The sequence below is a fragment of the Anabrus simplex genome, chromosome 3 (assembly GCF_040414725.1).
Source record: "Anabrus simplex isolate iqAnaSimp1 chromosome 3, ASM4041472v1, whole genome shotgun sequence".
Lineage (NCBI taxonomy): Eukaryota > Metazoa > Arthropoda > Insecta > Orthoptera > Tettigoniidae > Anabrus > Anabrus simplex.
Window position 1 is genome coordinate 28,369,156 of NC_090267.1, and position 12,367 is coordinate 28,381,522.

A 12,367-nucleotide genomic window follows, 5' to 3' on the forward strand; every position below is an offset into this window, starting at 1 on the left:
CAATGCAATCCAACCTTCTTTTCCCCACAGGACTAAAAATAAAGCCTAGGATTCAAATATAACTTCGTAAATAAATTTTGAGTATCCTGAGTGCATGTAATGAATGTGGTTGTAATTAAAAATATTTTTCAGTGTCATTTATTTGAAATGTGGTTCATAATCTGACCTTGTGTTCATCAGAGTGCCAGATTATTCTGGTGTTGTCAATGCTTTTGTTCTCTTACTGAGGATTGTTTGTTTAGTTCTTAAGGCAAAGATTAGTGACAGGAGCAATCCATTTATTAAATTAATTAGTTTGAACTGAATAAGATCGACAAATTTTCTAAAAATGAGCAAGTACCAGTAAAGGAAAGTATTATAATGTAAATTTTCATGAATGTCTTGTAAGGCATATTTAAAGTCATAGTCAACTCAATTATTAAGATATTAATTTTTTAAAGATGTTTATGACTCAAATACTAATTTGAGTTTGTTAATCAGAAACTTGAATCAGTTGAGAGACTTTATTCATTTAAAGAACATTTATTATGATGCTTAGATGATGTCAAATATGACTGGAAAATCATCGACAACATAGATATGTGTTTCTCTGTAATATAGTGCACAAAATAGGTTTATGGATAGCATGGTCATCGACCACGGGTATGAAGTTTGACAGTTAATTCTTTTGTGAAGCAATGCAGCTGGTATTATGTTTAAAGATGTTGAAATGACTGTTTATGGGATAATTTATTAGGATAGATCAATTATCCAAGGATTATTTATTTATTTTTGCACAGCCACAATATATGGCAAATTATGTATCCCTTTTATTTAAAAGACAGTAATAAATGGTATTTAACCTTTTCACTCCGGCATAGCAAGTATGGTGGCGTGACCCCTCTGGACGCCTGTTAGAAATTGTTTTCTTTTGTGCTGTTGTAAACCCTTGTCCTTTAAATGCCTCTAGAATTGGGACAGCTAGCGAACGAATGGTCCACCTTGGGATCTCTCATATGCTCGCTGAGTTAGACTGGGTAAATATTTAGCTGTTTTGTAATGATGTATTAAAATTCAGGAAAAAGACCCAGTTCACAGCCAGGGTCCTTATTAAAATATGGTAGTATTGAAAGTGTTAACATACAACACAAGCAGCAATTTCTGTTTAGCAGTATGGCATTTATACATCAGGCAGTTGTTCGAGATTCCTTCTTTCCTTGATTAATTTGTTCACGTAGAATATGCCGCTGTATTTTTCCCGTTGGAGTCCTTGGAATGGATTCCATGAAGATAACTCCACCCTTCAGCCACTTGTGTTCTTCCATATTACCTGAAAGAAGAAGAGAAGTAAGACCCTATTGGTCTGAAGATTTAACACTAGGAGGACCAGGATTAGAAGCATACACAGAAGGATCATCATCTGTCATTTTGAAAGGTGTGAAACATTAGATTATGGTTTTAAAAATCACAAATATATTGTACAATGTTAATATAATAATTTTTAATTAAGATTATACAGTGTAAGAAGAACAAGTCACAAGGAATTATACTATTTGTTACGCACAGTGCAGCTAAATGTTTTCTTCACAATGGTCGGCTGTATTGGGTATTATTGTAATAATTGTTGTTACAGTTGCCATAATAAAATCTGATGGTTGATACTACTAAGATGTATCCCTTTTATTTAAAAGACAGTAATAAATGGTATTTAACCCTTTCACTCCGGCGTAGCAAGTATGGTGGCGTGACCCCTCTGGACGCGAGCAGCGAGTGGCTCACTGAGCCCGCTGTAAGCAATACTCGTCTCGCTTCGCTCTCCCTTCCACGGTCATCCTGTGATGTAAGGAGAGGACAGGCAGAGTTTAAAAGTATTTTGTTTGAAATGCACATTCGGTGAAATTCTTACGATTATATTTTTAGAATTTTTCACTCTGCTACCATTGTCTACTAAACTTTTCAATCCGGAATTAGCTGCATTGAACTTATGTTTCTTCGGATTCAAGTTCTCCTTTTTCTAATTTAGTTTTCTACTTGATGGTTCAGGCACCTGATCTTCATCCTCACTATCTTCATCTTCAGTCAAATCGTCAAAGTAGGCCGATCTTTTAGATGACGAAGAGGTAACTTGAGTAGAAAACGTGCCTGAAATAGAAATGAAGTCGTTCTGCCAGCAGAATCAGATGACAAATAACTCATTGTCATCTTAATCAAAGTCACTACCCAATATGAGAGCAAAAGCTTCCTCTGCAGTATATCTTTCCTCCGTCATCAGGCTTTTCACAATTTCAAAGCGACTGAAAGCTAAGTCAAGAAGCACAAGCATGCCAGCACAGGGGAGCAACTAGGCGCGAATTGAGTAACATACTGGGCACATTGCTTTCGTCTTCGAACTAGTTACTCCTGTCATCTGGTGATCATAGCCATAACTATAGACTCCAAAGACAGTCACGAGAGACCTTCAAGGCCGAACTTCTTCAGCAGTCCATCATAGTGAAACGGAAAATAGGTGAGAGACATGCGACTTCTACAGCGGTCGACCGGCTATGAGGCGTGGCTCCAGCACGACTGCTACAACAGTCCACCGGCTATGCGGCACAGCTACCACCTGACTGCTATAGCTGTCGACCGGAGTGAAAGGGTTAAAAGGATAAACAAATTAATTCTATACTCCTTTACTCCAGTCATTTGGTACCGATTTGGAACTTTCATCTGCCTTAAAGTAACTACAGTATACACAGTACTGCCATAAGTTCTGTCTGTAAAATCTAAATGCGCTGTAGTATGCTAATTGTGAATGAAGAAGCATTTGACAGAGCTGTGAGCGACCTAAATAGGAACAAGGCACCTGGAATTGATGACATTCCCTCTGAATTACTGACTGCCTTAGGAGAAACCAGCATGGCAAGGTTATTCCATTTAGTGTGTAAGACGTATGAGACAGGAGAATTCCCATCCGATTTTCGTCAGAATGTTGTTATACCTATTCCCAAGAAAGCCGGTGCTTACAGGTGTGAAAACTATCGCACCATTAGTTTAGTATCTCATGCCTGAAAAATTTTAACACGTATTATTTACAGAAGAATGGAAAAAAAAGTTGAAGCTGAGTTGGGAGAAGATCAATTTGGGTTCAGAAGAAATGTAGGAACACGGGGAGCAATCCTGACTTTACGTCTGATCTTAGAGGATCGAATCAAGAAGGACAGGCCCACGTATATGGCATTCGTAGATCTAGAAAAAGCATTTGATAATGTTGATTAGACCAAGCTATTTAAGATTCTGAAGGTGATTGGTATCAGATACGAGAATGAAGAATTTTCTACAATCTGTATAAAAATCAGTCTGGAGTAATAAGAATCGAGGGCTTTGAAAAAGAAGCAGCAATCCAGAAAGGAGTGAGGCAAGGCTGCAGTTTTCTCCACTTCTTTTCAATGTTTACATAAAACAGGCAGTAAAGGAAATCAAAGAGGAATTTGGAAAGGGGATCACAATCCAAGGAGAGGAAATCAAAACCTTGAGATTTGCCGATGATATTGTTATTTTATCTGAGACTGCAGAAGATCTTGAGAAGCTGCTGAATGGTATGGACGAAGTCTTGGGTAAGGAGTACAAGTTGAAAATAAATAAGTCCAAAACAAAAGTAATGGAGTGCAGTCGAACGAAGGCAGGTGATGCAGGAAATATTAAATTAGGAAATGAAGTCTTAAAGGAAGTAAATGAATATCGTTACTTGGGTAGTAAAATAACCAATGATGGCAGAAGTAAGGAGGACATAAAATGCAGATTAGCACAAGCAAGGAAGAGCTTTCTTAAGGAAAGGAATTTTCTCACTTCAAACATTGATATAGTAATTAGAAAGATGTTTTTGAAGACTTTCGTGTGGAGCATGGCATTGTATGGAAGTGAAACATGGGCGATAACTAGCTCAGAAAGAAAGAGAATAGAAGCTTTTGAAATGTGGTGTTACAGAAGAATGCTGAAGGTGAGATGGATAGATCGGATCACGAATGAAGAGATACTGAATCGAATTGGTGAGAGGAGATCGAATTGGTTAAATCTGACGAGAAGAAGAGATATATTGATAGGACACATCCTAAGACACCCAGGATTTGTTCAGCTGGTTTTTGAAGGAAGTGTAGGTGGTAAGAACAGTAGGGGTAGACCAAGGTATGAATATGACAAGCAGATTAGAGCAGATGTAGGATGCAATAGTTACCTAGAAATGAAAAGGTTAGCACAGGATATGGTGGCATGGAGAGTTGCATCAAACCAGTCTATGGACTGATGACTCAAACAACAACAACATTCCGGGTTTGATCCCAGGCTTGCTTAATGATGTATGGGGAGAGTCAGTATCTGCTGACTGGCCTAGTGGAAGTCCAGATCTCAATCTATTCTCTGTGGCAGAAGGTCGAAGTGATAGCATGTGAAAAACAGCACAGCAATATTGAGATGTTAAAAAAATCAATCACGTCAGCTGTCAAAAACATTCCACTGGACACAATTCATGCAGCTATTGATCTCTAGTGACACATTTGGTGTTTACCAAACAAAATTCATTAAATCTCAGCCATAGATGCCCAAGAGAGTTTTGGTTTACTCGGCCTGCCTTCTAGTGGGCCTAGAGTAAAATGGATCATCGAAATTGATGAGCAGACAGCCAGATGGGAACAAATTGAAATGTCTGCACACGGTAGCTGAGGCCATACGATTATTATTATTACCTCCTGAATCCAAGATATCTGCTATACCTTGCTATAATCCTACAAGCTGAGCTTCAGGAAGCTCAGTCAAATGTTAATGATGACATGTTTCAAGCTTTAAATGAAACTGAAGATTCTGTCTATTGTGTGAAATTAAACAAACAAAATTCACTAACTTTTTAAAGTGAGCGATGGGATTAGTGTATTGTTACATTGCTAAATTGTGAGGAAATTCTGTAAAGGCTGTTATTTTACTAGTGTTTTATACAGTATATTTTTATGTGAAAACTTTCATCTAGAGTACAGGACAACATGACATCTGTTATGGTACAGTAGAGTGCATAATACTGCAACAATTATTCATTATAATAAATGTATTAAATTTAATGTATTTATACAGTACAGTACTATATTTTAATTAAAATAGTCATTCTTGGGTAATTCGATTTATTTTCATTCTCCTTGGAGTTTAAGTTAAAAAGAGTCCACTCTATTAAGTGAGAAAGCACTCTACAATTGTAATAACACTTAATAAGTGTAAGTAAAAAAAAACCTGACAGCTTGACTGCAAACATGAACAATCCTGTGGCTTTAAATTTTCATTTGTTTCACTTGTAAATGTTTTTTATTGATTTGCTTTGCTTTTTCATATTTTTTTCTCTTTGTTGTTGTGTCTGCCAATAGCATAAGTGTTGTTATGATCAGTTTTTGATACCATGTATTTTGTAAATACTACTTAAATGTTATTTAGTCTTGGCAGTACAAGTGAATGTGGCTCATTGAAGATGTATCTTGAACACTGGCAATCAATCAAACAGACAAGCAAACAAACAAACAAACAAACAAATCATCGGCTGTAACTTGATCCGAGTATATATAACTTCTTCTTGCATACAATGACCAGTTCAACTCAGTTTATGGATGTGTTTGCAATGACTAAATAGATCAATCCTGGCATTAAACATACGCCCACACAAATCACACTGAATGGACTCAGGAGGATGGAGTAGTAATTGACGGAGTTTTCTTGCTTGTTGCTTGGCCTCTTGATGTCTGCGGCATTCTCTTTCAAACAAGTTGACAATGATGGATGTAGTTTTCTGCCACAGTGAATGGTCCACAGCACTTTCTTCCCATGTCTGTATATTTATATCAGTTGTCTTCACGATGTGTTTCAGCTTGTCCTTAAAACGCTTAAGAGGGGTTCCATGAGGTCTACTGCCGGAGCAAAGTTCATCATAAAGAATTTGCTGGGGAAGCCTGGTATCACCCATGCGGTGAACATGGCCTAACCATCTCACCTGATGAGCGATGATTGTTGCCTCAATGCTATTTAGCTGCGCTTTGTCAAGAACTGCCGTGTTGGTCACATAGTCCTCCCACTTAATATTCAAAATGTATCTCATTTTCTGTTGGTGGAAGCACTCAAGTTTTTTGATATCACTGTGATAGAGTGTCCAAGTTTCACAGCCATACAGCAGTGTGGAAATGACAACACCTTTGTACACCATGAGTATAGTATGCAGTTTTAAGTCGTTATTCATGAAGACTGTGTGCATTAACCGTCCAAATGCTGCATGAGCAGTCCCAATTCTTTTATCAACGTCTTGTCCACAGATACACCGTTTAGACAAGATGCTTCCAAGATATGAAACGTGATCAGCCTGTACCAATGTTGTGTCTAAGATGGAGATACTGAACTCAGGAAGAGTTAATCCTGAGGCAGGTTGTGCAAGTACCTTTGGTTTTTTCACATTAATGGCAAGACCAAAGCGATCACATGCAGTTTAAAAGCAGTTGACTGACTGTTGTAGTTCTGCAGGTGTTAGAGCAGGAGATGTGGTGTCATTGGCGTACTGCAGTTCTGTCAAATGGGTGACCAGAGTACGTATTTGTGAGTGAAGTCTTACCAGATTGAAAAGGCCTCCATCAAAACGAAATTTAATCTCCATGCCTAAGTTGTTTGCAGATGATTCATGACAGCCATGTAGAGTGCAAAGAGTGTTGGAGCTAGCAGAAATAATAATAATAATAATAATAATAATAATAATAATAATAATAATAATAATAATAATAATAATAATAATAATAATAATAATAATAATAATAATAATAATAATAATAATAATAATAACAAAAAACAATTAAAAGCACATACTAATTAATAGCAATTTAATTAGTACTCAAAATGGTGATTACTTACTAGCCAAATATTCCACCAGCTGTTTTTCTGTAACATTTGATCCAAGCTTTCGTATGACAGCTGTTAAGAGGCATTCATCATGGTCTACTTTACATTTGAACCCCATAACAGCAGCATCTTTCACTCCAGGGTGCTGCATGAGAAGTTCCTCTATCTCTGAAGGGGATATCTGTTGGAGGAGAGAGGGTAGGTTATTTAGGCGCAGAAAGCAATGCCATATGATCGATGTAAGTTATGGCAAAACAAATAGAAAAAAAATCACTTTCTTTTCTGTAATAATAATAATAATAATAATAATAATAATAATAATAATAATAATAATAATAATAATAATAATAATAATAATAATAATTTTCTGTGGTTTCCATTTTCACTTTGAGGCAAATGCTGGAACATTTCCAATTCATAGGCCACAACCAAATCTTTGTGACCTCACAGTTGAGGAGAGACTCAGAGTGCTTTGCAGAATATGACAATTGTCCTTGCTATTGTAAACAACTTTACCCCTAGGATCTTTCTGTACTTCAGCTCTGGGGTTAGTTTACCCTGTTGCAGAATATTGCTCTCCAGCTGGGATGAATAGTACTCACACAAGATTTGTTGAAACACAGCTCAGCCGTACCATGCATCTTATAACTGGCACAATCAGGTCTACACCTACTTTCTGGTTACCCATATTTAGCAGCTGTAACGTGCGGGGAGACACTTAAAATACAATGACACTGTGACGTGCGATAATAAGAACGGTGACGATGTAATTATTTAAAGGTTAGGTTTGGGTTACACTTAGAGATGTCACGATAATCAGTTAAAATTCCAAGAGATATACTCAGTTACAGTTAGGTTGATTACAAGTATACGGTGAGGTCCAATTAGAACTCAGACAGTATCCGTAGCACTGCTACACTAAGCCTGACTATAGACACGCAGTGATGGACGGGTTAGGTCAGTACATAAACTAGAGAGAGTTTGGTACATCGATATGAAAACACTTTTAGCACAATAAGGAGCTAGGACACCAAACATAACACTAGAAGCTCAGAGCGACTCACTAGTTAATAATCCTTTGGTACCAAGGTATCTGGTAAGTCTCGAGACACAGTGATGTAGTAGGCGTTTGTCAAGTGACAGTTCAAAGGCAGTAAGTACTCCGGTGCACAGCAATTACCAAAGATAATGCACCCAGAAAATCCAAGTAACTTATCACACAGAGTCACCACATAGAAACAGCGAAAGCAATAAGTAAATGCCAGTTTTTTTAAAAAAAAAACAAACAACTTACCTCGAGGATGGTATGTAGAAGGTGCTTTTGGATCTTTGCAACCGTGACCAATAGTATTACAGTATCATGGTAATCTAACAATTAGTGCACTTTCATAAACACGAAAGGATAAGCCGAGGTTTTAGGAATATAGAAATTTAATTTAAACACAAAATGAAATACTACACCAGGTTGAACTAAACGAAGATTAATCAAGAGGTTTGCGAAATTAAAGATTCAAAGGGTGGAGCTAATAATAATTTACATGAATTCACAATCACAAGGAGAGAAATGAATTCTATCCTTACCACGATGTTAATCTGGAAATACCTGCATAAATTAACAGGACACAGAAAACAGGAAAAGCCCCAAAACGCGAAACATGAAAAACCTCACAAACCAGAGGTACAGCACGGGCACAATAAAAATGGTTAACTCGAGAAATAGCAGAATACAGTTTTAAGAAATAAATTCAATGTGTGACACCACAGGGCCAGTGGAGACCAGAAATGGGAAACACGGTAATATATTTACCAATACTTCAGGAGCATATCGGCGGGAGCAGGAATAACCGCTCGATATAATATTTCATAGGTTAGATCATATGCCCATAATCAGAAGGGCATCACAAGCACAGAGGAGTAATTGCAATAAAATTCCACACCGACTCAACCAGAGCCTTACAGGAAACGGAGAAGTTACTCCCAAATTCAACACTTCACGTACCCAAATCACAATAGAGATCGCACGGATCTCACTAAGAAATCAGTTACCGGGGAGAAATAAAGAAATCAATAATAATAATAATAATAATAATAATAATTCCCCAAAATTCCAAGTCAAGTTCACAAGAACCAACAATAAACGTAGCCGTGTCAGTTTCCAGCAAAACATCAGTCATCTCTTTTAATCGAACAATGTCAATCGATCTCAATGACAATAAAAGTCACCAAGGCAACCGTGAACTAAAATTAAAATTAGACGGTCAACGAGAACCAAACACCGTTGAAGGGATTGGAATTCATTTTTCTCAGCTCCGTTAAGAAATAACAATTTACCACCCAAGGTGGTTGGTGATACAGGTTTAAGCTTATAGATCTGTTAGGCATATTTAGCTTGCCAAGTTTGAAATGGGTATAACCCTATACAGAATTACTTTCTTTCAATAGAACAACTTTGATACCTTGCATAAAGGGAAGGTTAAATTAGCATAGCTGACCACTGAAAAATAAAACCGAGAACCAGAAGAAAATGAGTTTTTGAAAAGGGGTCAGTTATGGATTAGCGAGAATGACGGCTCCGAAGGAGAATCAGAACAGAAAAATATAACACAAGTTGAATTTACGTAAATAAAATAAGAATAGTCAAAAAAGGTCAGAACCTGCCAAAATTACACCCCAAAAGGGGGAAAAAAAACCAGGGAAAACCCTGGATTAATATAAACCCTCACATGGCACGTCCGTCCGGTACAAGGACAGGAAACAAAATGCCGAAATGGCTTCCACAACACTAATCAAGGCCCCGCCGTTATCGCTAGTAATAGGGAGCGAGTGGAGGGGGAAGGAGGAAAATAGCCACAATGAGAGCAGCGTGATACAGAGGTACACAGACAAAGATATGTATACCTCTGCTAACAATTTAAGGAGGACATGTTTGAAGGAGATTAAACATAAAGTATTAACCTTACACCACAAACCACCTCCTTCTAAACAGTGAGAAAGAGCACTTGTACAGGAGTACAAAATAGTGCAGAAAAGTCCTCACCTCACTGTTCACACAGACATCCCAACCATCAGTAAAGAAGGCTTCGCTCTTGTCATCCACCCCTGGAAACTTCAAGGATGTTAGTGGACAATGGCTTTAAAATTAATGACTGTTGGAGACAGACCTGGCAGATTAATGCTACAACGGAACAATCTAATATGCCATGCTTATCGTCCAAGCCACCTGGCTTTGAATTGCCACATAAGATCTGGTCAGTTCTTAACCAAATAAGAGCCAACATTGGTGTGTGTGCCACTTTGCTGCACAAGTGGAAGAAAATAACTTCTCCAAATTGTGATTCTGGTGTTGAAAAGCAGACTATTCAACATGTAGTTCAAGAATGTCCTCTGAGAGTTTTCTCTGGCAATCAAACCAAGTTCCTTTCTATGATGGAGTGGTCAATGCATTACATATGTGGCCTGGATATTTTTTTGTAAATTTTTTATGGGATAATATGTGTAAATATTAATTTTTTAGAGATGTAGCCATATTCTTCTTCTTATTCTTCATCCAATCCATTTTCCATATTCTCTCTAGGTAGGGTAGTGTACCAAAGCCCTCCACCTTACTCAATCCGGTGTCTGGCCAGTTAATCTGCTATGATAATGGAGTAAACCATACAGCCAGTGTCTCCACACCGAGTGTTGAGTGGTGGTAAATAGCCTGACCCACTATAAGAACCAACGGCTAAGGGTGGAGGAGTCCTTATAGAAGGGAAATGAAACCCCATATGAACTGTAGATTCTGTACTCCAGAGGAGCGGCTACAAAAGGAGTGGCCTACAAGTTTCGGCTGGCAGTAGCTCTAAAATGCCTTTCGGAGTGGCGAACCCATCGTAATAAAAGCCTATATGATGACAAGTGTACTGAAGCCTAGATCGAGATGTAGCCATATGTTAAATAAATAACCAGGGTCTTTTAAGTACAGGCTTAAGTTAAACGTTTTGTACATATCTCGAGTGTCATTTTTCTTGAAATCTTGGTCAATCTGTACCAGATAGTTTTGCTCGAAGGCACGTTGGACACTGTAGGTGATTTTAGTTGCATGCTTTCTTGCTTCCTGAAAGTCCTTCCGTTTGTCTTGGTTCTTCTGCATGTTTCATGTCTGCCAGGCAAGTTATCTTTGCTTTATTAATTCATCACATTCTTGCATACACTGGACATGCCTCCTCAGTTTTTTTAAGGGGTATGTCTCCTTAACCATCTCTTTCAACAAATCCCAATTCTTTGGATCTAGAAATTCTAGGTTCTGACTGAATACTTGGCTGGTTCTTAATTCATCTATACTGAACTCATGTTTTTCAAAAGGATCTTGGACTTACAGCTTCAGCTACAGGTGGTCGAAGTTGCAGTCATCTGCCATTAGGACTACATCACCTGCAAAAGCAAGGCAGTTCATATTCACTGCTTTGGATCCAGTGCCCAGCCTAATACCATTATTGGATAGTCTGTTCCACCACTCACAGATTAATCTTTTCAAGAGCACAGTTAAAAAAGAGTAGGTGAGAGTCCACCACCTTGACAAACACCCATCTTACTCTCAAAAGATACAGAGACTTTCCTCCACCATGAATTCCACTTGTGAATAGGTGTTGGTTAGAGTTTTTTTGATGATGGAATGAGGATACTAAGGAGACTAAGGATACTCCCAGTACCAAGCATATACATCATGCAATGCATTCTACACATGAAAAAAAAAACCTGATCACTTCAGAAAGAATTTTGACAATCACAATTACCAGATGTGAACAAGAAATAATATTTTTTATCGAGCACAAGAGTAAAACCATTGCCTTGAGACATGTAAACTCTGTTGGAATCAGATTATATAATAAGCTTCCAAATAAGATTAGTACACTTACCCCAGCTTTAAAAGATCTCCTGCTGAGTAGCTGCTTCTATGGTATAGAAGAATACATGATGAAGTGCTGGTAATGATGTTGTTACTTATTAACTTGTAAACATTCTTAATATCTAGTATACCCTATAGCCTTAAAAATATGTTGATGTCACATTGATTATGTACGTATTGTTCACACCACACTCATAGATTTTTATTTTGTATTGTAAATATTGATTATTAATATTATTTATTCATCATCATCATCATCATCATCATGTGTCCCACTCCAGTCACCCAGGTGTGGTTAACAAGCCTCCTCCACTCCCTCCTGTCCTTCCACTTTTCCTTCTCCATTACTTCCGCCACATCCAATCCAGCTTCTCTAATGTCCTCCCAGATCGGATCCATCCACCTTCTTCTTGGTCTTCTAACTGGTTTCTTTCCCTTAACTTCTCTTTCCAATTCCCTTCTTGCTACCCGTTCCTCTCCCATTCTTTTTTCATGTCTGAACCATCTCAGTCTTGCTTTCTGTACTAACGGTTCTATATTTAGTTCTTCTCTGATTTTAATATTTTTAATTCTATCTCTTCTTGTATTTTAACCGATGTTCTAAAAAAT

At 37.7% G+C, this 12,367-nt stretch overlaps 1 protein-coding gene across 1 annotated transcript in view; it reads right to left on the minus strand.

Annotated features, from left to right (window-relative positions):
• Positions 1–489: 489 nt before the first annotated feature.
• The window catches only part of LOC136865943 (luciferin 4-monooxygenase), a 181,575-nt gene continuing 169,697 nt past the window's right edge, over positions 490–12,367 (minus strand). The window contains exons 7-8 of the mRNA XM_067142503.2: positions 6,883–7,051; positions 490–1,309 (exon numbers count right to left, since the gene is read on the minus strand). Of these exons, the coding sequence (XP_066998604.2) occupies positions 1,167–1,309; positions 6,883–7,051 (312 nt within the window). The 3' untranslated portion in view covers positions 490–1,166. The remainder of the gene's footprint in view (positions 1,310–6,882; positions 7,052–12,367) is intronic.